Source organism: Plecotus auritus (genome assembly GCF_963455305.1).
Source record: "Plecotus auritus genome assembly, chromosome: 3".
Taxonomy (NCBI): Eukaryota; Metazoa; Chordata; class Mammalia; order Chiroptera; family Vespertilionidae; genus Plecotus; species Plecotus auritus.
In genome coordinates, this window is record NC_137772.1 from 206,167,520 (window position 1) to 206,194,774 (window position 27,255).

The following is a 27,255-nucleotide window of genomic DNA, read 5'->3' on the forward strand; positions in this document are numbered from 1 at the left end:
GAGGAGTCAGGAGGGAAGAGGATAAACCAGGAGGGAGAGGCAGAGGGAAGCTTCGTGCTGAGTGCCAGGAGGTACTCCCACTAGAATCCTCTCCACCACCTGGGGGGCGAGGCTGACCTGTGGGTGCCCTTGGAGGGACTCTGCAGGGAGGGGACCTAGCTCCTGAAAGCCCACTTGAGGCTCCCTCCATTGCTCTCCTGCAGGGGAGGGGAGAGTCCCTTTGGGGCTGGCTCCCTCCTCTTCACCTTCCTCTCTCTGCCTCTCCTCCATGCCCCCTCCCAGTCCTTCATTCTGTCCTGCGTCTGTCTCCCTTTTCCTGCCTTCCCTGCTCTCCTGGTCTCTCTCCCTTAGTCTCACTGTCCTGGCTTGTCCTTTTTCCTCGTTTCTGCCCTCCTAGCTTTGTGTTCGGGATCCTTCTTCCCCGTCAAGATTTCTGACTCTCCCTTGCCGTTCTGTTTCTTGCCTGTCAGCTTCCTATCACTCTCCAGGCTGACTCTGCTTCTCTGTCCCTACTCCCAGGTCAGCCCTCGGGAGTCCTCCTCCTTCTGGTTCTCGCAGCTCAGACTCCTCCTCTGACCGCTCCCCCCCCTGCCCTGCTCACCTTTAATTGAGATGCTAATGAGGCTTCTGTTGCTTCCACCCCGGCGGGCAGGCGGGCTCCCAGGCCGGTCTCTGCACCTGTCAGGTGAGGGGGAGGAGAGGCTCTCGGCTGCCAGATTCAGCTAGAAAGGAACCAGTCCCAGTCCAGTCACACTTGGGAGTGGGGAGCAGGTGGCAGCCAGGACTCCTGGAGTCCTGCCATCCTTGGGACCTGGGACAGAGGGAGTCAGGACACAGCGAGTCAGGACACAGCCCAGGAGCAGGACGGGAGAGTGGAGGAGAGAGCCTGGACTGAGAGGGGAGAGGAGGGAGGAAGAGGAAGAGAGGCAGGATCAGAGAGCCTGGCACACAGAGGAGCCGGGTGAGGAAGGAGAGAGTAGGGAAAGAAACCCAAGAGAAGGAGAGAAAGGGAGGTGGGGGGGCAGTGGGGGGAGAGACCAAGAACGGGACCGACTACTAGGCAGAGGCTGATGGCTGAGGAGACGAAAAGGGAGGTTCTGGGACTGAAACCAAAAGGTGACCTTATCAGGGAAGCAGAGGAGAGGCCACTCCAGCGAAGCCCAGCTCCAGCTCTGGCCCTGGCTCCGGCAGGTCAGCTTGCTCCTGGGCAGGTGGGGGGAGGGAGGAGTGGGATGTGGGCATGGCCTGGAGCAGCCTCTCTCTGGGGTCAGGCTGATGATGGGAAGGGCACTTGGAGCCCAGAACTCTGTCCTGACCCTGACCCTGACCCTGACCCTCCACAACTCACCCAAGGGCTCATGAAGGGAGACAAGTGTGAGGAGCTGGGGCCCGACCCCAAGCCCGCGGCCCCCCTGCAGCCCACGGAGGAGGAGGAGGCCCTGATCGAGTTCCACCGCTCCTACCGAGACCTGTTCCAGTTCTTCTGCAACAACACCACCATCCACGGCGCCATCCGCCTGGTGTGCTCCCAGCACAACCGCATGAAGACGGCCTTCTGGGCCGTGCTCTGGCTCTGCACCTTTGGCATGATGTACTGGCAGTTCGCCCTGCTGTTCGAAGAGTACTTTAGTTACCCTGTCAGCCTCAACATCAACCTCAACTCCGACAAGCTTGTCTTCCCCGCTGTTACCGTCTGCACCCTCAATCCCTACAGGTCAGTTGGGCCCCCCACCACTTCCTGGTGCCTGCCAGGGTAGCGCAGAGGGTACCGAGGTGCCCACTGGGCAGGCAGACCCTCAGGCCCAGGGGTAGAAGCCAAAACTGTCCCCAGGCAGGCCTCCCTTCGGGCAAGATTGGGAGCTCCCCACTTGTGGGGCTGGCGGTTCATTCCGGTGGAGCTTTCCCAGTGCCCACGGCTTATTCAAAGTGTGGTTGTTGGACCACCAGTGCCTTCCCCCTCCCTTACTCCCGCAAGCAGTAGGGGGCGCGGGTGAGGCCAAGATGCTGATAACTTCCCAAAGGGCAGGGTGGAGCTCATCCCCATTCCTTCCCTGGAGGGAGAGGAGAGCAAAGACCAGGGCCTCCTCCTCCAGAGAAGAACCTGTCTCAGGTGCGATGGCGTGGGTGGTGGGAGCGGGCAGGGGCTGCTAGACCCTGCTACATCTGTCTTGGGTCAGACGGGGAGTTGGTGTTGGAGAAAGCAAAATGAGGGATGGCGGCAAAGCAATGGTGAGCCTTGAGATTGGGGGTGGAGAGTTAGGGGGCCAGTAGGAGAATGGGACAGGATAGCTGTTCCCCTGTTCCCTTGTCCAGCTGGTCGCCCAAAGACCCAGGCGAAAACGGGGAGGTGACCCCTGCCCAGGAACCTGGGTGTGTCCTCGAGTTTTGGGTTTCACCAGTGCTTTTTGCCAACGTTTGGTCTGGAAGCCAGAGGGGGTGGTACAGTGTGGAGAAGGAAGGAGGGTGCGGCGGGGTGTTTGTATATACCTTGTATTTGTGGTCACTCAGTCATGCAGCACGGTGGGAACTCCTGCCACAAGCCAGACACAGGGCTAGGCACCTGGCAAATGGGCTTCTTAATAACTCATACCATCTTCTTGGAAGGCCAGGTAATTTGCTGGGTACTGGGAAAGAGAAAATGGCAGCGCTAGGCATATAGACAAATGCCTGCAGCGCACTGTGCTAATTATAGTAAAAATTGTGTGAAGTCTAGTCTCTACCTTCAAGGAGTGGAAGATTTATGGGTGCGTGTGTTTGCAATTGTGTGAGTGTGTGTATGTGGGTGAGCAAACACGTTGGGTATGTGTGCAATGGAGGATTGGGTTTGGTCACATGTTGGCGATGAAGGTCCCCATATATTCTGTTGTATCCAAAGGTGTGTCTTGGGCTAATAAGGGTTGGGACGTCCTGTCCTGCAGAGAAAAAACTGCTGGGCTGTTTTGTAGAGTGTCCAGGGTAATGGGCCATTTACTACGAAGCTGCTTTTACTACTGAGTCCTCCGCAGGCCCTTCCTTTAATTCTCCCAACAATCCTCCAAGACAGGTACGATTAATACCCCACTGTACACTTGAGGAAACGGAGGCAAAAAGAGACAACTCACAGGGCCACAGAGATAGTAACTGAGCTGTGACTTACCCTCTGTTTGCCTCATCACAAGCCCCTACCTCTTCTCAGTACCCAAGATGCGGGATGTTGAATAAATGAAGTTTCCTGAGATGTTTACATGTCATTTCCCAGTTCTTTATGATTCCTCTCAGCCTCGTTTCTCTTCCCTGGGTAGCCACTGGCTTTGGTCCTCTTCTTCTTGGCCCTCTGTCGCTCTCCTGCCCTAATCCTTCCCCCATTTCCCCACCCCTCATCGCCTTTGGCCTTGGTGGAGAGGAGGGACACTGGACTACTCTGAGCCAGCAGGGAGGAAAGGGCTATCAAGCAGGAGGGACAACAGGCAGAGTAGTAGGTGCTCAACAAATATTGTGGTTGAAAGATGTAGGTGAGAAATGGAGAGGGCGGGGGTGAATCTGTTGAGGCCTGCATATTTTCTAAGGTTCTGTTGGGTGCAGGCCCTGGACAGTCCAGGAAAAAGCCTCAGAGAATGAAAACCAGAGCCTCTGCCGCCATGTGCCTGAGGGCTGGGAGACAGGCACCCATACAGAATGAATCCCTTGTGCCCCACCCGTGTGGCTCAGTGGTTGAGCAATGACCTATGAACCAAGAGGTCACGGTTCAATTCCCGGTTAGGGCACATGCCCAGGATGCAGGCTTTATCCCCAGTAGGGGTCATACTAAAGGCAGTCCATCAGTGATTCTCTTTCATCATTGATGTTTCTATTTCTCTCTCCCTCACCCTTCCTCTCTGAAATCAATTTTTTTTTAAATATTTTATTGATTTTTTACAGAGAGGAAGGAAGAGGGATAGAGAGCCAGAAACATCGATGAGAGAGAAACACCCATCAGCTGCCTCTTGCACACCTCCCACTGGGGATGTTCCTGCAACGAAGTTACGTGCCCTTGACCGGAATTGAACCTGGGACCTTTCAGTCCGCAGGCTGACGCTCTATCCACCGAGCCAAACCGGTTTTGGCTGAAATCAATTTTTAAAAAAGAAAGAAAAAAAGAAAGAATCCCTTGTGCATGATGGTCTGGGCTGCTGCAGGGCCTAGTGGAGAGAGCACCCAGGAAGAGAGGAGAGGCAGGGGAAGGTTATTGAATACCTACTATGTGCTCGACCTGATACTGGATGCTTTACAAGCACTATCTCATTTAATCCTGACAAGCCCATGGAGGCAGGCATTATTATTATTTCCATTCTGCAGATGAGGAAATGGAGGCGAAACAATTGAGCAAGGTCACACAGCAAATAAAGCAACAACAAGAGCTAAAACTTATATAGACTTAATATGTGCCAGACAAATTAAATGCTACATTCATTATTTAATCCTTACCACAGACCTCTGAAGTAGGTACCAGTATTATTCTCATTTTATAGAAGAGGAAACTGAGGTTAAATAACTCGCCCAAGTTAACACAGGAAGCAGGTAGTAAACCTGGGATTAAAAAACAATCCCCCCGCCCTTATCCCCAGAAGTCAGTGCCTCCCAGGTTAGCAGCTGAGTAACAAACCAGTTTGATTTCAAAGCTCTTTCTTCCATTGCACTTTAAGGAGGGGCCAGGTAGAGGCATCCAGTGTGGCGGGGTGGGGGGGCGGTGTGGAGGAAGATGGGCAGCTGGTGAGAGTCCCTGGGGAACAGCAGCAGTAAGAGGAGGGGGTACTAGTCAGGAGTACAGGAGGGAGGGGTCTAGGGCTGTTGGCTTCTGTTCAAGGATAGAGGCAGGGGTGGATAAGTTAATGCAGCCTGGTAGGTAGTGACCCAAGTATGAATCATGCCGGTGGCAGGTGCAGGAGGCAGAGGTGAGATGAATGGCTCATACAGGGGAAGAAGGGAGGAGGTGGAAATCAGTAGACAAGGTAACTGAATGAGGCAAAATCAGACCAGGGATGCCCACTTGGCAGCTGGGCAGGGCCAGCAGAGAGGGAGGAAGGAGGAGGAGGTGCAGGATTCTGTGCTGCTTCGTAACTTCCAGGAAAGGGGATAAAGGCTAAAGACCTACCACTCTAAGCAAGGATGTTCTAAGAGTCCCAGGCAAAGGGTCAGCCACTGTGGTTCCGTTCTTTCCAGCCAACACAGGAGAGGGTTTTGTTCACCCAAGAGAGAGGGCCAGTCTTCCCATCAATGGAAAACAGAGAACATAATTTTTCATCCAATTCTTAGAAGGATTTAGGCTTGAGCTATGGAAGGACTTGAGGTTCTTAACAATGAAGGAGGTCATGGAATCTCCGAAGATGGCAGAGCAGGAGGCAGGGCAGCAGGAATGGGGTGAGGAGGGGGACAGTTTCCCAAAGGGAGAAGCTGCAGGGAGGGCAGACAGGGATCTGAGCTAGGTCTTCCTGTCCCTACCTGGAAGGGAGACCTGCACTTTCTGCAGGATCCAGAAACCAGGGTCTGGGGTAGCAGGCCTAGCAGGGACAGAAACCCAGACCCTTAAAGCCAACTCCTCCCACTGTCCCCTCAGTGACGGGCTCAGGAACCTCACTACCTCTGAGAAGCTGCTGTAAGAAAGTTCTTCCTCAGTTAAAGCTGCAGCTGACCTCATGATAGTAACTACCCTCTGGTCTCGGTTCTGTCTCTTTGAAGCAACCCTAAAGACATCGCCTCCTTCTTTACCCAGCGGCCATCAGCTCCGGTGCCCCTAGGAGAGAGAAACAGTGTTGCAGCTTACAAAGTCCACTATTGCTTTCTGATCCTCGTAACCAGCTTGTTAGGTGAGGAGGGAAATATCACCCTCGAGTCAGATGAGAAAATGGAGGCTCTGAGATCACCTAACTGTTAAGTGGAGGGGTCAGAATTGGAATCTGGTCTTAGGCCCCACTTTGTTAAGACCAGAGTCACATGATAGATGCCTGGCAGGCAGTGCTCCTGTGTCTCCTTAGCGTTTTCTTCTCAATCGTAGTAATAGTAACAGTAATGATAATAAAAACAGCAGCAGCAGTTGTGCCGTACCTACTCGGCCAGGTGTTTTGAGCTGTACTCTTCATGAGTTAGCTCATTTCATCCTCATGGCAATTCCATGCAGCAGGTCCTATCAATACTCCCATTGTATAGATGGTGAAACAGAGGCACAGAGAACAAGTAACTTCTCCAAGGCTGTCTAACGTGGCAAGGCTATGAGCCTGGTTAGAACGTAAAGGGTCAGCCACTGTGGTTCCTGAGTCTTTTCCCTGGATGGAATGGTTTCTAGAGCTCTCACTACCCTAGTCGTCTATCCTCTGAATAATCATTGGTTTGTGAGCATCTATTACTCTTAAAATTTCACAGCCAGGGATGCTTCCACATGTGATCTGAGAGCTCAGAACCAACTCTGGAGGGGTGGACTGTCCTCAGGGGGCTCACAGGTGAGGAGATACTGTGAACGTAGTGGTGCATGCCAGGTTCATATAGGGGCCATGGTGAAGGGAGCATGTCTCCCAACCTGGGAGACAGGTTGGAGGTGCTGAGATGTGGAGGAGAATGGAGCTGGGGAAGGGGCCAAAGAAAGGGAAGTGAAGACTTCTAGGTGATCCCTGGAGGAAGGAGGGAGTGGGCTAGGTCACCAGATGCACATGGCAGGGGAGGAAGCTGGTGAGTTTCCGGTGCCCAGTCCTGTCTCGTACTTCCAGAATGCTGACTGAGAGTGCTCAACTAGGGGCTGCCTGGTGGGTGGGTGGGTGTGTGGGGTGAGGGTTTGGGATAATCCCAAGGTTGCCTGTTGAGCGTGAGGAGCATGTGAGAGGAGATCACCCAAGGGAAAGAGGGAGGGAGGAGGAGACACAGATAGGAAGAGAACGGTACCAGCCCCAAGTCTCCCAGTGTCCCTGACCCTGCCAGTCTGTCCTGGGTGGAGAAGAAGGGCTGGAGGGAAGATGGCCAGCTACCAGGAAAGATTTTGCTTCCCAGTCTTAAGTGTTTCCAAGCCCCAAGGCAGAGTAGTAAAAACAGCTGGGGCCATGGAGTCCAAAAAGGCTGTGTTCATATATTACTCCCTGTACATCCTAGCTGAGTGACCTTGGGGAAGTTGCCTGGTTGATGGGCCTCAGGCCCCTCAAGGGTAAAATGGAGATAGTAATGCCTGCCTTATCAAATTGTGCAATGGTTTACACCCCCCTCCCCAGTGTAGGGCTGCCAGAGCAGATGAGAATGAGGGTAGTGACCATGACCTGGGTAGGAGGTCAAGGTTAGAAGGGCTGGACTGTCTTGCTGAAGCCCTCTTGTCTGCATTCTACCCCCCTCAGCCCTGGTTACTTCTCACCTGGGTCCTTCTTCTTGCAGGACATGATCTGATATAATCAGTGGTTTTTGCTCAGTGGGCAGTTTTTTAGAGCTAGGTGTTAACTGAAAGGGAGGGAGAGTTTCTTTATTGAAGGGGTGATACGGGAATACTTCTTGCTGCCTCAAGCTAAATAAGGAGAGAGAAGTAGACGTTGGGGAGTGATGGCATTCTGTACTGAGTCTGGGGGCCTTGTCACAGGTGGGAGTCGAGGGGTTGGTCAACAAAGGCCTCTTTGGAAGAGGCAGGAGGGAGGTGAATATGAGGAGGACCACTGAAGGGTGAGCCTGGCATAGGCAGAGAATGGGCTCAATGGAGAAGAGAGATGTGGCTAGAGAAGTGATAGCTTGGTGGTGATGAGAATGAGGGAGGTGCAGGAGGCAGAAGAGGGGCACAGAGGGACTTGAGACAGGTTGGGATGGGGGCCCAGGCAGGGATGTGATGGCTCCTGTTGTGGAAATAACTCCAGCTAAGTTGGGGCACCTGGATTCTTGCAATGTGACTACAAGGAAGACATTTGGGCTTCTGGGTCTGGTCTGGGTCTTGCTGATATTTGATGGCCTCTTCACTTTGTGTCATTGACTATTTTTTCATTTAACCTCTGAAAGCTTCATATGTAGGCAGATTTAGTGTTAGGCTCATTTTACAGATGAGGAAATAGGTTGGATTTAGAAAGTGTCCTTATTAACATCACACAGTTAGAAAGTGCGACTGGGACACCAGGACCCACATCCAGCTGACTAACTCTGGTCTTCTTTCTGGGGCACCTTTACACCTTCCTAAAATAGCCAGGGCAGTGTGATGGTTAGAGAGCTTTCTGACCCACTTCCGCATTGTGTGACCTTGAACAAGTCACCTGCCTCAGGTTTTTCATCTGTAAAGGGGAATGGCAATAGTGTTAGCTAACAGTGGCTAATAGTATGCTGAATTACTCTGAAGATTACATTAAATAATGTACATTCTAATACCACAGTGCCTAGCTCAATAAGTACTAGCTATTACAGCTATTCTTTTAATTACCAGTAACAACAAAAAAATCTCTCAAAATATCAAACACACACCTTTAAACTGAGATACATTTTCTCCTATTAGGGGATGAGGCTGCAGCTGGAGCTGCCAGAGGTCTTTATATTTCAGGAAGAGTTCTTCTTTAGATATTTATTCCCCAAATGTCTGTCTGCCTAGCCCAAGGTCATGAAGATTTTATATATATATATATCTTCTCTCTCTCTCTTCTAGAGTCTTTATGGTTTTGAATTTTATGCTTCGGTGTATGCCTTAATTTTTGTGTATGGACTGAGGTAGAGGTTGGAGTTCATTTTCCCCCCAGTACAGTATACAAATTGTTCCAGCACCAAATGCTTAAAAAAATTTATTTTACTGCCTCATCTGGTGTGGTTCAGTTGGTTGAGTGTCATCCCATTTACCAAAAGGTCACTGGTTCAATTCCCGGGCAGGGCACATACCTAGGTTTTGGGTTCCATCCCAGGTCGGTGTGCGTGCAGGAGACAATCTATTGCATTGATGTTTCTCTCTCTCTCTCCCTCTCCCTTCCTCTCTCTCTAAAATCAATAAACACACACACACACACACACACATTTTCCCCATTGAATTGGACTGGTGCTTTAGGGAAAAATCAGTTGACCATATATGTGTGAATTAATTTCTGGACTTTATTCTGTTCCTTTGATCTACTGTCTGTCCTTACATAAGTACTACACTATTTTGATTATTGTGGTTTTATAGTAAGTCTTAAAGTCAGGAAGAGTAAGTACTCCAACTCTGCTCTTCTTTTCTAAAATTGTTTTGGCTTTCTGAATTCTTTCCATTTTCATGTAAGTCTTAGGACCAGCCTGTCAATTTCTTTAAAAAATATTTGCTGAAGTTTTTATAGGGATTGTGTTGAATCTAAAGATATATTTGGGAGACATCTTAACTCCATTGAGTTTCTGATCCATAAACATATATAACTCCATTTTTTTGGTCTTTGCACTCAGCAGGATTTTTAGTGTAGAGGTTGGTCTTGCACATCTCTCATTAAATTTATTTCTAGTATTTGATGTTGTTTATGCTATTTAATATGGTGCTTTTATGATTTCATTTCCCAGTTTTTTGTTGCTAGTATGTAGAAATATGATCAATTTTTGTGTATCTATGACACAATTTTTGTGTATCTAGATTCTATATTGATCCTGCAACCTTGTTTAATCTATTAGTCTAGGTGTGTGTGTGCATGTGCGTGTGCATGTGTGTGTATTTTGTTTTGGAAGGTTCTATCCCTAAGGCCCTGCTACTCTGTACTTTCATGATAGAGATGGTAAGAGGACTAGTATTAGGAAGGAATGTAATTATTTATATTGCACAGTGTTTAACTTAGGGAGTTTGGGCCACACCCAAAACTCATTAAAATCTAATCCTGGTGGTGAGGGGCAGTTAGTGCGCAGCGTTGGTATTTTTTGAAGTTCCTCGGTAGAAGTGCAATTGAGAACCCCTGGTTTAGAAGGAGCGGGGTGGCTGACAGGCCCAAAGGCTACCCTCCCCTGGGGATCCGGGTGGGATGAGTGATGGGCCCAGGTCAAGGCCACCCCCTCTTCTGTCTTGGGAAAGGGTACACAGTTCCGGGTTCCCTTCTAGGCCGCGGCGAGTGGGAGGACAGCGCCTCATCGACAGGCACCGCCTGCCTCTCCCTTTCAATAAACAGGACACTGGCCACAATAAATGCCGTCACCGCTGGGGCTCACAGTCGCCTCCGCTAACCCTGGCGGACACACCTGTCCATGCCCCCGCCCCCGCTTCACCAGTTTCAGACGAGGAAACTGAGGCCCAAAGGCCAGGCAATCGCGCGGGGCTGCCCCTAGTCCGACCCTTTCCCCATCGCCCCTACAGGTACACGCAAATTAAAGGGGAGCTGGAGGAGCTGGACCGCATCACAGAGAAGACGCTCTTCGACTTGTACAAATACAACTCCTTTAACACCCTCGGGAGCCATCCCCGCGGCCGCCGCGGCCTCCGGGAGACCCTGCCGCACCCACTGCAGCTCCTGTGGGACCCGGCCTCGCCCCCCGTGGCCCGCAGAGCCCGCAGCGCGGCCTCCAGCTTGCGGGATAACAACCCCCAGGTGAACTGGAAGGACTGGAAGATCGGCTTCAAGCTGGTAAGGCCCCGCCCCCGGCCACCACAGGCTCCGCCCACCGCCCACAAAGCCCCGCCCCTCATGCCCCGCCCCCGGCCCGACGTGCGCAGCCCAGGCTCTTCCGGTTCCGCCCACGCCCTGGACCCCGCGCCCTTCCCCAATCCCGCCTCTGTTGGCTAGTGATGAGGCAGCGATTCGTCACCTTGCTGTCAAAATGAACACATTTTGAAAAATAAAACGAAATAACATTTCTCTGAGCTCCAGCTTGTGGGGTCTCTCCTCTCCGGGGGCTTCTGTGGGAGCGTTTAGGTGGCCGGAAGTCAAATCTGCTATGGAAAATGCCCCTTTTCTTTTTAAAAAAATATATTTTATTGATTTTTTACAGAGAGGAAGGGAGAGGGAGAGAGTCAGAAACGTTGGTGGGGAGAGAAACATCCATCAGCTGCCTCCTGCACACCTCCTACTGGGGATGTGCCTGCAACCAAGGTACATGCCCTTGACCAGAATCGAACCTGGGACCCTTCAGTCCACAGGCCAACTCTCTATCCACTGAGCCAAACTGGTTAGGGCTGGAAAATGCCCCGTTCTGAAATACAGGTCCCACTGGTGGGACTTATTTGGGTACCTCCAGTGTGATAGGAAACCGGGGTTTTGCAGGTCTCAGGCAGAGAATAAGGAGACTGTGAAAACGCAGACTTAAGATTTGTTTTAATAAAAAATTTTAAAAAATAGAGAAGGGCCATATCACTCTGAATGCACCCGATCTCTTCTCTAAAAAAGAAAAGAAAAAGAAGAGAGAGAAAAAAGAGAGGAAGAGGAAGTGGGAGAGCAGCAGGGGGAAGAAGAAAGAGAAGCTTCCTTTAATCTTAGCTAGCTAGTCCTACCTCTATTGCCGGGACAAACCTGTTGATCCCTCAGCCTTCCTATCAGTGAAATGGGGAGAAGAATCCTTGCTCCACTCTCTGCCAGAGACTGTATAAATGATAGCTCCTGGTCTCCTCGGCCTCCCACTCCCTTAATCCCATGCCTCTGGTCCACTCTCCTCTGGGCTTCTGCTCCTCTCTGCCTTCTGTTCTGGTCTACTCCTGGTTCCCCACTCCTGTCTGTCAGTCCTCAGGACCCCAGACCAGTCCTTGATCTTGGCCCTGCCCTGCTGCCTGACCCCTGCTGCTGGCCCTCTGATGCTCTGGTCTCTGTTTCCAGTGTAACCAGAACAAATCCGACTGCTTCTACCAGACATACTCATCAGGGGTGGATGCGGTGAGGGAGTGGTACCGCTTCCACTACATCAACATTCTGTCAAGACTGCCAGACTCCTTTACATCCCTGGAGGAGGACAAGCTGGGCAACTTCATCTTCAGCTGTCGCTTCAACCAGGCCTCCTGCAGCCAGGCGTGAGTCTGTTTTGCCTGCCTCTGTGCTCCCCACACACGGTGTCTCCCTCCCAGAGCCAGCCTGAGGCCCAGCATGAGTGGCACCAGGAAATGCTTGTTGACTAACTAAATGCCTGTAAAGAGGGGGGGATGCATTGATCTTAGGTCCAAACCTCTGTCCCTGGATCATTCTGCAGGACTTCTGCTGCTCCCTGCAGGGCTGGGTCTGAGTGAGGTAGCCTCAGATAGCTGCCCTGGGAAGGTTGGGGTTGAGATCCAGCTTTGAGAAACCAAGGGCTAGACGCAGGGGTGGGCAAACTTTTTGACTCGAGGGTCACAATGGGTTCTTAAACTGGACCGGAGGGCCGGAACAAAAGCATGGATGGAGTGTTTGTGTGAACTAATATAAATTCAAAGTAAAGGAGCAGAGGGGAGAGCAAGAGAACCGGATAGAACAGCCGGATCCGGCCCGCGGGCCGTAGTTTGCCCACGGCTGCCTAGAGGCATGGTTCCCTGTCTATCTTAGGCCTCTTTCTCACTAGCATCAAACTCAAAAGTGCCCAGAAGGTTGTCTGGTTCCATCCCCCACTTTCTCAGATGAGATGGGAAGTAGTGTGGTAGACATTGCATGGATTGAGTGAGGGGTTAAACCTGAGTTCCTGCTTTGGCTCTGTTACTTCCTGACCAGGTGACTCTGGGCATTTCAAATCACTCTTCAGAACTTATTTCTTTGTTTGTAAAATGGGCTGAAAATTAGATTAATTCAATGTTCATGCAACAAATAGTTTTGACTGTCTAGATAGGGGCTTAATCACAAGGAACAACAGCAGCCTGTAATTATTGGAATCGAGAGTCTAGGTCAGTGGTCGGCAAACTCATTAGTCAACAGAGCGGCAGTTTGCCAACCACTGGTCTAGGCTATGTGTCAGTCACTGGTCTAGGCATTTGGGATGCATCAAAGAAGAAAATATATATAATCCTTGCCCTTTTGGCTGTTTACTCCAGTGATGAAGATGGTGATAACATACATCTCCAAGTGCATGAGATGTCAAATTCTAGGGCATTTAGTAAACTACAATGAATGTTGGGTCTTATTACTCTGTACTCAAGCAGGAGAAGTGACTTGCCCTAGGCCACCAGGCTAGCCCTAGTTCAGGGATTCTTTCCCCCAGGGATTCTTTCTGTTAAGATTCCTGTCATAATGACCTTGTAAAGAGGTCATGGCAGCTGCTAGCTCTCTGAGGGCTGGGAGAGGTTAGGAGTAAGGGAAGTTTCCTTCTGTAGTCTCTGGCTCCTCCTACCCCCACTTTTCCCTCCCTGATTCGGATCCTTAATTTTCAGGTGCCATCTCCTTGCCTCTGCCTGGCTGAGGAAGGGTGTTGAGGCAGCCTCTCCACTCTACAGGGAGCCCTTCCCTCCCATGTCACTGCTGAATGGCAGCAGGGCCAGGTGTCACCTGCTTCGGCCTCCACCCCTCACCTGGCACGCACACTCTGCCCAGCACGCGATTTTGTTTCTGCCTCTAGTCTTGTGTTTGTTTGAGGACAGGAGCTACCAGCTGGGAAGTGAGACAGTAGCAGAACCTGAGCGTGGGTCAGCTCACAACTGCCACCTAGTCTCTCTAACAGTCTGTCACCTTCCCACTGATCCTTCCACTCTGCCTGTCCTATGCTCCTACCTCCCTATCAGTGGAAAGACCAAAGTTCATCTCAGTCTTGATGCTTAGGTCACTTCCTTAGCTCAGAGCCTCATTATTTCTCACCTAGGTTATTATTACCACCATCACCACCCCCTCCCAATTTGTCTTTCTGCCTCTATATCCTCTCTTCATTCTGTAATCACCGGAAGCTTTATACATCACTGTTCTTACTTCAATTCACTGTACTTAACTGTACCAGTTAGTGCTGTTTGATATCCTCCAACATCTCTCATGGCCTTCAGAATCAATTGAAGCTCTTTATCATGTTGTTCTCACCCAACTTTTCTCCCTGATGTCAGGCACCCTTTCCCCTTCTCTCGATATTTTTTTCTTTTTATTGATTTCACAGAGGAAGGGCGAGGGAGAGAGAGATAGAAACATCAATGATGAGAGAGAATCATCGATCGCTGCCTCCTGCACACCCCCTACTGAGGATCGAGCCTGCAACCCAGGCATGTGCCCTTGACTGGAATCAAACCTGGGACCCTTCAGTCCGCAGGCCGACGCTCTATCCACGGAGCCAAACCAGCTAGGGCTCAACATTTTTTTTCTTTAAAGACAAATTTATTGAGATATAATTCACATACCATTAAAACCAACCTTTTAACATATACCATTCAGTGTTGTTGATGTTGTTGTTTTTTTGGTATATTCAAAGACTTTTGCAACCATTACCACTAATTTTATTTTATTTTGTTTATTTATTTAAATATATTTTATTGATTTTTTACAGAGAGGAAGGGAGAGGGCTAGAGAGTTAGAAACATCAATAAGAGAGAAACATCGATGAGCTGCCTCCTGCACACTCCCTTCCTCTCATGTGCCCGCAACCAAGGCACATGCCCTTGACCGGAACCGAACCTGGGACCCCCCAGTCCGCAGGCCAATGCTCTACCCACTGAGCCAAACCGGCTAGGGCTTATTTATTTATTTTTAAAATATATTTTATTGATTTCAGAGAGGAAGGGAAACGGAGAGACAGAAACATCAATGATGAGAGAGAATCATTGATCAGCTGCCTCCTGCATGCCCCCCACTGGGGATCGAGCCCGCAACCCAGGCATGTGTCTTTGACTGGAATTGAATCCTGAGACCCTTCACTCCACAGGCTGACGCTCTATCCACTGAGCCAAACTGGCCAGGGCCATTACTACTAATTTTAGAACATCTTCACCCCAAAAAGAAACCCTGTACTCATTAGCAGTCATTCCCTATTTCCTCCTCTCCTCTAAGCCCTGGAAACCACTAATCTACTTTCTGTGTCTATAGATTTTCCTACTGTAGATATGTCATATAAACGTATCATACAGGTGTTCTTTTGTATCTGGCTTCTTTCACTTAACACAAAGTCTTCAAGGTTCATCCATGTTGCAGTATGTATCAGTACTTCATTCCTTTCTGTGGCTGAATAATATTCCATTGTATGGATATACCACATTTTGTTTATCTATTCCTTAACCGATGGACAAAAAAGTACACACACACACACACACACACACACACACACACACACACACACACTTTTTGGCTATTATAAATAATGCTGCTGTGAACATTCCTGTATAAGTTTTTGTATGGATATGTTTTTATTTCTTTTAGGGATATACCTAGGAGTGGGATTGCTGGGTCATATGGTAATTCTATGTTTAACATTTTGAGGAACTGCCAGACTGTTGTCCAAGTGGTGATGCCATTTTACATTCCCACCAGCAATACATGAGAGTTCTAGATTCTTCACATCCTCCATTTTGTTATTGTCTGTCTTTTTTACTGTAGCCATCTTTTTTAAAAATGATTGATTTGACAGAGAGAGAGGAAAGGAAAGGGGGTGAGGGAGGGAGGGAAGGAGGGGGAGAGAGAGAGAGAGAGATTTGTTGTTCCACTTATTATGAAGGCACTTGTTGATTCTTGTATATGCCCTGATTGGGGATCAAATGACAATCTAACCAACTGAGCTACCTGGCCAGGGCTGACTTTCGCCATCTTAATAAATCCCTGTAATGTTAATCGTAAACTTATATAGGTCTTCCTAAGTGCTAAGCACTGTTCTGAGAATAATTTAATCCTCATAACACCCCTGTGAGGTAAGTAGTATCCCATTTTACAGATAAGAAACAGAGAGATAAAGTGATTTTGTGGTCCCACAGCTAACACTTGTTAGAGCTATGATTCAAATACAAGTCATTTAGTTCTGGAGACCGTGCTCTTCATGTTATACTGCTTCTCATATATCTTACAATGTACTTAGTGTGTATCTCTTTGTATCTGTTTTTGCACAATGTGTATGTAATATAAATGGTGTGCTGTATATCTCATTTCACCTCTTACTATTTTTCTTTTTTTACTAAGCTCTCATTTTAAGATCCATCCATGTTGCTCCCTCTGCTTTGTTACCTGCTGCATAGAGTCCCTAGTGTGCATCCACCACATGGCACCTGTCCCCATCTACCACTGAGCAGGGCTCACAGGCCCTTCAGCTCTGGTCTCTGCTCTCTTTTATAGTTTCTGCTTCCATCCCTCCCTGAATCCACTCTTTGCTCTGGAAATGTTGACTTTCTAGTGCTTCCCAGAACGTGCACCTTTATTTCGTTCTTCAAGGCCAATGGGATATTCCAGATCACCTTGTTCCAATCTCCTTATTTCAAAACTAGAGGCCCAATGCACGAAATTCGTGCAAGAGTAGGCCTTCCTTCCCCTGGCTGCTGGCACCGGCTTCCCTCTGGCACCCGGGACCTGGGCTTCCCTCGTAGCCCCAGCTTCATCTGGAAAGACGTCTGGTCTAATTAGCATATTATGCTTTTATTATTATAGACTAGAGGCCTGGAGCATGAAATTCTTGCATGGGGGTGGGGGGAAAGTGTCCCTCAGCCCAGCCTGCACCCTCTTGTAATCTGGGACCCCTTGGGGGACATCCCTCTCACAATCTGAGACCGCTGGCTCCTAACCACCTGCCTGCCTGATTGCCCCTAACCACTTGCCTGCCTGCCTGATCAACCCTAACCATTCTGCCTGCCTGCCTGATCGCCCCTAACCGCCTTTGCCTGCCTGCCTGATTGCCCCTAACCACTCTGCCTGCCTGCCTGATCACCCCTAACGACCTCTGCCTGCATGCCTGATCGCCCCTCACCACCTTTGCCTGCCTGCCCTGATGACCCCTAACCACTCTGCCTGCCTGCCTGATTGCCCCTAACCACTCACCTGCCTGCCTGATCACTCCCCTAACCTCCTCTGCCTTGGCCCCCGCCGTGATGGATTCATCTGGAAGGACGTCCAGAATGACGTCCAGAAGGTCGTTCGGCTCTCCGGTCTAATTAGCATATTATGCTTTTATTATTATAGATGAGAAGAATAAGCTTAGAAAAAATGACTTGCTCAGAGCCATGCAACCAGAACCTTACTCATTTTTGCCTTGGGATTGGATCTTCCTTTTCTCAGCTCCATGCTCACCACTGGCCTTACTCTCTGCTGTTCCCTTCCATTTCATTCATTCATTTATTAACTATTTACTAACTATCTCCTATATGCCAAGAACTATGCAATTAACCCAGAGATGATACAGAAATGATTGGGATCTGGCTCCAGTCCTTAAGGAGATCAGAATCCAAATGGTGAACTATGATTTAGACGTGTGAGAAGCTAGGGACACTGCAAGAGTCTCCAAATGTCAGCCCCCTCGCTATGATGTATGCCTCTCCCCATGGCTCTCCAAGGAAACTGGCCCACCTAACTGCTTGTTTCCATGAAACAAACACTGAAGCCTGGATAAGCCTTTATTGTAGAGCTATGTTAGTCCTTTGTGGGGCTTTGATAGTTATTATAACAGTTGCTTAAGGATAAATACTTAAAAACAAATAACTGAATGTTTTACAGTTTGGTTCATTAAAAATGTAGATTTTTAAATGAGGAATTCAGAACTAAAAAAAGTATGCTGGTAATAAATTCATATAAACAAACAAACAAACAAACAATAAAAAAAAGAGTCTCCAAATGCAACACAGTGACACAAGAGAGGTCACAAGGCCAGGCAGGTCCGGTGGCCTGCTGGGAGAAACCCGGGCTAGAAGGTAAATGACCTGGTTTGAGTCCCAAGTTTGTCATCACTGTTTGTGCCCCATCTTCCTCTTTTGTGCTGTGGAGATGATGCCCTCGCAGGCTGTTGGCACATAGTAGATGACCAGGAAACAAAAGGCGCTGAAAGTCCTCCCTCCCTGGTCCCTTTTCTCTGTGACCCTACTCTCTCTCCCTCCTGAATAGGAATTACTCTCACTTCCACCACCCGATATATGGAAACTGCTACACTTTCAATGGCGAGAACAGCTCCAACCTCTGGATGTCTTCTATGCCTGGGGTCAACAATGGTGAGCAACACCCCATACTCTCAGTCCCTGACCTCTGCCTCAGCTCTTCCTACTGCCCTGCCCACCCACGTTTACCCACCTTGAGCTCCATCCTAGAGATGCTGTGAGCCTCTGGGCATCGCCATAATGTGCCTATCTCAGTCCTGGAAGGAGTCCTCACTGTTCTTTCTCTACTATGGGTATCATGTTGTCCATTCCAGGTGTGATAGGAACCCTGTCCCAGTCCTTCCAGCCTGCCCCCAGAATCCAGCTCAGGGGTTGCCACATCCATTTGTAGGTCTTCCTGCGTTGCTCTCCTTGGAGCATTAGGAACTGGGCAGGGTAGGAGGGTGTTTTCCATCCCCCTAATGCTTTTCCAAGAATTTCCCCCAACTCTCCTCCCTCTACACACCCCAGGTCTGTCCCTGACACTGCGCACAGAGCAGAATGACTTCATCCCGCTGCTGTCCACAGTGACCGGGGCCAGGGTAACGGTGCACGGGCAGGATGAGCCTGCCTTTATGGATGATGGTGGCTTTAACTTGCGGCCTGGTGTGGAGACCTCCATCAGCATGAGGAAGGCAAGGATGCTGCCTGGGAAGCCTGGGAGGAGAGCCCTAGATTGGCGAGGGGCAAGGGAGAGGGCATGGGAGGTGGACTTGACAGCCAGAGGCTGAGGAGGGGGATCATGCAGGCTGGGCCTTGAGCATGTGTAGGTCTACAGGAGCAGAAACCAGGGCTGAGGGGCTGGAAGAGTGGACACCAGGAAGAAGGGACCAGAGGAGTGGGCCTTGGATGAGAGTGCTGAGAAGGGATTCAGAACATGCTTAGGATTCCAGGGGATGCTGTGGGCCTGGTGTCCTTCAAAGTGGCACTGAGATGGATGTTGGGCCACTGGGAACATGTTTTGAAATGGGGAGGCAGACAGGAGAGGCTGGCAGGGTAGGAGATGCAACCTGAGACTGAGGGAAGACAGAGGGTTCAGGAGGAGGCCTGGGCCACTTGCTCTGCTCTGTGACCTCTGACATCTTGGTGTGTGTGTACTCACAGGAAGCCCTAGACAGACTTGGGGGCAACTATGGAGACTGTACCTATAATGGCAGTGACGTCCCTGTCAAGAACCTTTACCATTCCAAGTACACACAGCAGGTGAGGCCAGTCTGTTTCTACGGCAACCATCTCCCAGGCCTGCACTGTTGGTCAGTCAAAATGGAAAGGTGTGTGTGTGTGTGTGTGTGTGTGTGTGTGTGTGTGTGTGTGTAAACAGTGGAAAGAGGAATGGATGTGCAGCACAGAGAATTGTTTGTCCTTCCCTTCTATGTCTCTTCTGGGCTGTTTGTGGGTGAGAGCAGGCCTGACCTCCTCCCCCTCACTCTTCTCCCTGTAGGTGTGTATTCACTCTTGCTTCCAGGAGAGCATGGTCAAGGAGTGTGGCTGTGCCTACCTCTTCTATCCACGGCCCGAGCATGTGGAGTACTGTGACTACAGGAAGCATGATTCCTGGGGTGAGAGTCCGGGAGGGAGCCCCTGGGCTGCCCATTGACCAGGCCTTTCCTGGGAGCCCTCTCCTCTCAGCACCCTCTCTCTGTGGGGCTGCTTCTGCCTCTCACTGACCTTGAGGAATTCTCCCTGTCTCTTGTTTTCCAGTTCTTAGACCGGCCTCTCTCAGTTTTCTACGCACTATCTCTGTCCCTCCCTCACCGTTTCTCCCCTTTTGTTTTGGCTTCTGTGTGTTTATAAAGGAACTAGAGGCCCAATGCACGAAATTCGAGCAAGGGGCTTGGCCCTCAAAGCAGCCCCCGCTGCCTCATGGCCCCAGCCCCCTCCCTCTGGTCATTCTGGAAGGTCATTCCTGAAGGTCGTCCCAGAAGGTTGTTCTGCTGTCTGGTCTAATTAGCATATTAGCTCTTTATTATATAGGATGGCTCTATTTAAAAATAACTTGCAGTGTAAGGTAGGAAGAGCGTGAGAGAAAATCTCCCCGTTCCCTCCAGGGCCTGCTGAGGTTTCCGTGCACACTCTGCCTATAGCTTCCTCGTCTCACTCAAGGCTCCAGGCCAGGCACTGGGATAGCTCACTGGGTGCAGGGAGAAAATACCAGAAGTTAAATGTATCTCTATCATTTTCTTACACATTCCATTTTATGTATGTTTTATAATGTACATAATGTATCAATTCAATAGTAGCAGGTATGTGCTTTATAAACCAAATGCATATACTGGAGTTGCTTATTTAAGAAGTTTTTACCTACAGGAGGGCACAATCAAAGAAGTTTGGAGAGCCCTGGCGTCTCCTCCTTATCCTGGTCTGGGAGTAGACAGATCCCCTTTTCTTTTCACACAGCTGGGCTAGTCAGCAGGGAAGCTGTGTACTGGGAAGCTGAGAGAGAGAAAACCCTAAACAGGAAGCCATGGAAACAGAGGGTTGGCTTTCCTGGTGCACATGCTCTTATCTGTCCCAGCTGACTGGTCCTCTGAGGTCTCCTTCTCCCCAGTTCCCCTGGGACCAGCTCTCCCCCGTAGGTGGGTGGCTGGCCATTGCTGGAGGACACACACCTTCACACCTCTCAGGATGAGGCAGGGGCCCTGCAGACCCTGGAGTTCCGTGTCTGCCTGTCTTGGCTCTGTCTGTGTGATCTTTCAGCCTCCTTCCTTCCCTGGGTCTGCTCCACCCAGCTCTCTCCCCTGCTGGACTTTGTAGTGGTGACCTCACTTCCTGTTCTCTGACCTTTAGGAAAATCATAGTGCAGCCCAGCAGGAGTGTATCCTCCTGGCCTCACCTTCTCCTTTCTCAGATAAGCAAGCTGAGACCCCGAGGGGAGACATGGCTCCCTGCCCACTGCTCCCCTCGGCCCCCAAACAGTGATTTCTAAGTGTTTGTGAGTTTGAAGATCTGTGGGAGAAAAGTAACAATACCGATTGCTGAGAAGCTGTGAGGATGAGGGAAGGGCACTAGGTTAAAAATTCAGTCTGTTGAGTTTCCTAAGGACTGCTCACTCCCCAGAGAAAAGGGCCCCGCTGTTTCCCAGTCTTCCTAATTTAAGATCCCCAGTCCTGGTAGAATGAGAAATTTGGGTCAGAAATGAAGGAGGACTTCTAGACTGGGTGACTAAAAGTAGCAAGAAGGACAAAATAACCTTACTTAGACTTTGGCAAATGGGGGAGAAAGGGAATCTATAGACCTACTGTTCTTTCTTTCTTTCTTTCTTTCTTTCTTTCTTTCTTTCTTTCTTTCTTTCTTTCTTTCTTTCTTTCTTTCTTTCTTTCTTTTGTAACAGCTTTTTGAGATAATTCAACCCATTTAAAGTGTACAATTCAATTTTAAGATAGTTTTAGGTTTTACTATAGTGATAGAGTTGTGCAACAATGGCCACAGCCATTTTTATCACGCCAGAAAGAAACTTTGTACCCATTAGCACTCTTCCAGTTCCCCATTCCCTGTGTCCATAGTGCCCTTCTCCCTCCCCGCCCCCCCCACCCTTGGCAAGCACTAGCCTGCTTTCTGTCTCTAGATGTGCCCCTTCTGTACATTTCATATATGTAGGATCATATAACATATGGTCCTTTGTGACTGGGATATTTTCAAGATTCATCCACCTTGTAGCATGTGCAAGAACTTCGTTCCTCTTTACTGCTGAATAATGTTCCATTGTATGGACAGACCACATTTGTTTTATTCATTCATCAGTTTATGGACATTTGGGTTTTTTATACTTTTTTTTCTTTCCTTTTTTTCTTTTTGTTACTATTGTGACTATGAACATCTGTGTACAAGTTTTTGTGTGAACATATGTTTTGAAGTCTCTTGGGTATAAACCTAGGAGTGGAATTTCTGAGTCAGATCATAACTGTATGTTTAAAATTCTGAGGAACTGCCAGACTGTTTTCCAAAGTGGCTACACCATTTTCCAAAGTGGCTCACCAGCAATGTAGGAGGTTCCAGTTTCTCTACAGTAACACTCGATATTGTCTTTTTTTAATTGAATTTATTGGGGTGACATTGGTCTTTTGTTCAATTATAGCCATTCTAGTGGGTAAGAAGTGATATCTCATTGTGGTTTAATCTCATTATTTTACACAATTGTTCCCATTCTTCTTTCTGACTTTCTAATTTTTGTTCAAATCCTACACATCTTTACATAGGTGTAGTGCACCCCGCCCCCCCGCCCCCCCCCCCACACACAAGTTAGCTTAATTTCTTAAACTGTTTTTGGTGCAGCCACTCAGGAGACATCACTGTAATCTGATACTCTTGTGAAGGGGGTGCCTCGGATCTTGAGAGGCCTCTTGGGTGTGGGGCAGAGAAGGTTGAGGTGTCCGCTCTGCACCCACAGGCTACTGCTACTATAAGCTCCAGGGTGCCTTCGCCTCAGATCGCCTGGGCTGTTTCACCAAGTGCCTGAAGCCGTGCAGGTGAGTGTCCCCTTCGCCTGGGCACAGGTTGGGCAGCGGGCTGCCTGGCTGGGTGGAATACAGGTACTCAGCTAAGCCTTTGAGTGGGAGGGCCCCACTCCCATTACTGAGTTCCTCTCTTCATTCCCAGCGTGACCAGTTACAAGCTCTCTGCAGGTTACTCACGATGGCCCTCCGTGACATCCCAGGTAAAGTGGGGAAGGGGAAGGACAGGGACGTGTGTATGACACTGTGGTCTTCTCTGGGTATATGTATATGGGTGTGTTTAGCCCCACCCAACTCTGTAAGCCTGAAGAGTATGGGTGGCCCCCTTGACACTCCAATTCTTTCCCAGGACTGGGTCTTCCGGATGTTATCCCTACAGAATAATTACACCATCAAAAACAAAAGGTCAGTTCTACCCTGGTCCCAGCCCCAAGAAAGGAATCCTTGGGAGGGAAATCAAATCTGGAAAGAAGGATTGATACAGTTGATTGGAGGAGGGTGTTTGTGAGGTTCCGAGAAGTTAATCCTCTGCCATTTCTTTCCATCCTCTCCCCTACTCCAAAGAAACGGAGTTGCCAAACTCAATGTCTTCTTCAAGGAGCTGAACTACAAAACCAATTCTGAGTCTCCCTCCGTCACGGTACGTCCTGCTTCACTGAGCCTGTGATTTTCTAGGGGGTCAGGGAAAACAAGGCATTGCCTTTGTTGGGCCAGAGTGTCTGGGCCTTGAAGGTAGGGGACCAAGGAGAGGGGTGAGTGGTGAGGGTGAGGTTGAGAGGGTTGGAAGAAGGGGAACTTGGCTGGGGGATGAAGCCTCTTGGGGTAGTGGGAGGGAAGGGTGTGCCAGGTGGGTATGACTTGGACAGAAGAGGTTCAGGGGGCCACCGAGAGGCTGAGAGGGGTGGCTGAGGACCTCAGGTAAGGAGGGATGGGGCTCCTCTGCTGGAGCCCATCCTGGGCCCTCTGCCCCAGTGGTCAGTGTGTCTTTCGCCCTCACAGATGGTCACCCTACTGTCCAACCTGGGCAGCCAGTGGAGCCTGTGGTTCGGCTCCTCGGTGCTGTCTGTGGTGGAGATGGCGGAGCTCATCTTTGACCTCATGGTCATTACATTCCTCATGCTGCTCCGGAGGTTCAGAAGCCGATACTGGTCTCCAGGCCGAGGGGGCAGAGGTGCCCAGGAGGTGGCCTCCACTCCGGCTTCCTCCCTCCCTCCCAGTGTTTGCCCCCAGCTCCCCTCCCCGGCCTCATCCTTGGCAAGCCCTGATACTTCCCCAACCTTGGCTGCCCCTCCACCAGCCTATGCCACCCTGGGCCCCTGCCCGGCTCAATCCAGCTTGGCAGGGGCTAGCTCCTCTGTCTTTACTCTGGAGGAGCCCTGAGAGGAAACCTGAGAAGAAAGGAGAGTGTCAGCCCCCAAGGCAAGCAGCTTCCCTTGGTGGGTGGGGACAAACCTTGGCAGGATTAAAGAATGTTTTGGGCTTGTTCTCAGCTGCCCCAACTGCCTTTGGTGTGGAGGAGGAAAGCAGCATGAATAAGGGGCTACAGAAATTGCTTGGAAAACAGGGGCCACGGAAGCTGCCCAGAATTGCCCCTGGCTCCTGCCCAGTACCCCCTGGTCCTGCCTCTAGAACACTCTGGCTTCCTCATGCAAGTGGAGAGAAATCTCCTTTTCCCTTGCATCAACCAAGTCAGACTTGGAGCTTTGACAAGGAACGTTCCTAGGCAACAAATGACGACCAGAACAAAACAAACAAGGGCACACAAAGGCATGCCCAGGTTTCCTACCCAAAGATGACTGAAGCCAGCTCCGGACTGGCCCGGCCACACTGCTTTCCAGTGACATGGATGTTTGCTCCTCTTCTTGAAGTTGAGTGGGGAACCCCACCCAAAAGCCCCCTTAGTTAGTTCTTGGGCAAGCCCCCTTCCATGACTCCCCAGAATAGGGGCTGGAGCAGACCAGTGTAGTAAAGGCTTGGCGTTTCCAGTTGGACCCAGGACTCTTCCAGCCTCATCTACGCCCCTACCGCCCCCCCCCCTGCCAACACCCCATCCTAGCACTCTGCCTGTATCCTTCACACCTCTGCAAGTCATCTCAAACTATTTCCTAAACCTGGAAGCTTTCCCCACCATTGGCTGGAGAACTCCTATGCATCCCTTAGAACCCTACACAGACACAACTGCTTCTATGAAGGCTTCTGCCCCATCTTGTCTTCCCCAGAATTGATCACTCCCCTCTTCCCTGGACTCCCATAGTGCATCATAATGTTGGTTGGAATGCTGATTTTGCATTTTACTTTCCTGTTCATTTGTGTCTGCCTCCCCAACTAGACTGTGAGCTCCTTGTGGTCAGGGACTGTTGTTCATTTATGTAACCTCAGGGTCTAGCCCAGTGTCCGACTTGGAGCAAGTAGGCAGGCACTCAATAAATATTTGTTGCAAAAAAAATGTCTGGAGAGTTGAACGGGGGTGCCCTGAGGGGGTAGGGAGTGGATCTGAGTTCCTGGGTCTCTGCTCAAGCTCCTAGGAGGTCCTGGGGTGGGGGTGAGGGAGACAGACTCCTACCCCTCAGCTTCACTATGGAAATGACCATTCTTCGGGGGCCTCAGGAGAGACAAACTGTCCTGCTAGTTCCTCCATGGACATGTGCATCTGTTATGTGCCCATCACCATGTTAGGGTGGGAGGGCAAAGATGTGAGCACTCCCCTCAGACCTCCTAGGCAGTGCTTGGGATAACTCCTCCACCTCCCTCACTCTGGTACTCCCCCCCCTCCCCCACCGCCCCCTCCCCTATACTCCCCACCTCCCCCACCGCCCCCACTCCCATACTCCCCCACCTCCCCCACCTCCTCCACCTCCCCCACCTCCCCCACCCCCATACTCCCTCACCCATCCATTGTCTGAACATCCTTTTCCTCCCAACGTTAGTTACCATCATCAGTAATCTTTCACTCCATTTGCTGAGCACCCACCACGCACCACCCAGCTGCAACATAACATCCTCATCTGCTCCCTCCCCATCAACTGCACAGTTGTGGTGGAGGATGAGACTCAGGCCACATTCTTCTGGACCCTCAAAGCCTGTGTATTCTCATTCTTGCATCATCCTAGAGTGAGAGCAGTGGGAATCCTCCCAGGTAATTTCTTAAAACTATGTTGTTTTTTTTTATTGATTTCAGAGAGGAAGGGAGAGGGAGAGAGAGATAGAAACATCAATGATGAGAGAGAATCATTGATCAACTGCCTCCTGCATGCCCCCAACTGGGGATGGATTCCACAACCCGGGCATGTGCTCTGACTGGGAATCAAACCGGGATCTCCTGGTTCATGGGTCAATGCTCAACCACTGAATCACACCAGCCAGGCCCTCCCAGGTTTTAATAGAGGAGAGACAAGGATGTCTGAGTGGACCCCCGGTTTTCGAGCCCCTGGTTCCTCCCCCCACTGCAGCATGACACTTGGAACCTAGAAGTTACCCTTCCTTGTCACTTTGCGGACATTTTCCTTACTGCTCTGGTCTTACTCCCCTCAATTACAGTCTCCCTGTCCTGAGGAGCCAAGTGAATCTTGTGGAAAGAGGAAGAGATGGTGAAGGGAGTGGAGAGATGGATAAGGTTGTGATCAGGAACTGATGTGGTGCTTTCCGACTTCCCTTTCCTAGACTCAAGCTGATGAGGGAAATGGTGGTGTTACAACAGTCTCTTCCGTCAGAGCCCTCAGGTTCGGTCCGCCCTTGTGTGCTCTCTGCCACAGCCCAGCCTTGCCCCCCCTGTCCCCAGGGGCCTGTCCTCTGGCTGGGGTGGGCAGGTCTGTTGGGACAGCTGACCTGTTACAGATAATGGTAATCAGCTCCTCCCTACCTGGAGTTGTCTTGGCCAGCGGAGTTTCCACTCTGTGGGGTTTCCTTCTCTCTATCCTGAATCCAAATGCTGCCCTTGGACCTTAGGGTGAGGGGTTAGAATCTGAGTGTTAGGGAAGATCCAGTTAGTTGCCTTCTTTTCCTTAGCAGGTGACATGACTTGCTCAAGTTCATGATTCTTACAGAACCAGCCTGGAACCGGAGTCTCCTCCTATGACCCACAGAGTCAGAATGGCAGGGCTGTGGGTGCAACCCACGTCATCCTCACCTGGAGTCCAGTGTCCTTTGGATTACTCTGTACTGCTGTGGAGTGTGTGCATGTAGGTGTGTGTGTGTGTATGTGTGTGTGTGTGTGTGAGAGAGAGAGAGAGAGAGAGAGAGAGGGAGAGGGAGAGGGAGAGGGAGAGGGAGAGGGAGGTGATGGGGGTAGGGGGACTCTGCCATCCGAAGCTCTCTTCTCTCTCCTTTGCTCCATAGTCCCTAACAACCAATTCTGTCATCCCCTAATTTGCTCCTCTTCTATTTCTCCATCTATCCCATTCTCTCTCTCTCACCATTATTCCTTCTTCTTTCCCTGGAAGAAATTTCTCCATGAAACTAGTTAGCTTTTCATATTCCTAGGCCTATCTACCTCTCACCATCGTTTTAAAAACAATTTTATTGAGCCCTGGCCGGTTAGCTCAGTAGTTAGAGCATCGGCCCTTGGACCAAAGGGTCGTGGGTTAAATTCTGGGTCAAGGCACATACCTGGGTTGCAGGTTGATCCCCAGCCCTGGTTGGGGTGGGTACAGGAGGCAACCAATCAGTGTGTCTCTCTCATATTGATGTTTCCCTCCCTCCCTCCCACTCCCTCTAAAGATTAAAAAAATAAAAAATAAAAAAATTTTAAAATAAAAACAATTTAATTGAACAATTTAATACTACATTTCTCAAAACTTTAAACTTATTGAGTAAATTAGCATTTATCCTGAACAATGATATTCTCTTTTTCTACCATGCTATGTGTAATGGCTTAAACAGTTGGCACAGACTATTAAAATTCCTTGTAACATTAAAACTAGGACGTTGAAGTCATTATTAATTACTAACACAAAC

The 27,255-nt window shown here is 49.9% G+C and overlaps 1 protein-coding gene across 5 annotated transcripts; it reads left to right on the forward strand.

Moving 5' to 3' along the window:
- SCNN1A (sodium channel epithelial 1 subunit alpha) lies at positions 1-24,741 on the forward strand. 5 transcript variants are annotated; one of them, XM_080659588.1, is made up of 15 exons: positions 9-71; positions 520-685; positions 1,130-1,191; positions 1,354-1,714; positions 10,250-10,517; positions 11,700-11,890; positions 17,823-17,926; positions 18,323-18,486; positions 18,956-19,054; positions 19,293-19,410; positions 22,239-22,317; positions 22,448-22,505; positions 22,652-22,707; positions 22,867-22,942; positions 23,302-24,741. In XM_080659588.1, exons 4-15 carry the CDS (start codon positions 1,359-1,361, stop codon positions 23,680-23,682), a joined length of 1,950 nt encoding a protein of 649 aa, XP_080515714.1. In that variant the 5' UTR covers positions 9-71; positions 520-685; positions 1,130-1,191; positions 1,354-1,358; the 3' UTR covers positions 23,683-24,741. The 5 variants fall into 5 exon arrangements, with proteins under 5 accessions (XP_080515713.1, XP_080515714.1, XP_080515711.1 ...); XM_080659585.1 differs by lacking the exon at positions 1,130-1,191; XM_080659586.1 differs by lacking the exon at positions 520-685 and having other exon boundaries at positions 17-71.
- The last annotated feature ends 2,514 nt before the right edge of the window (positions 24,742-27,255 follow it).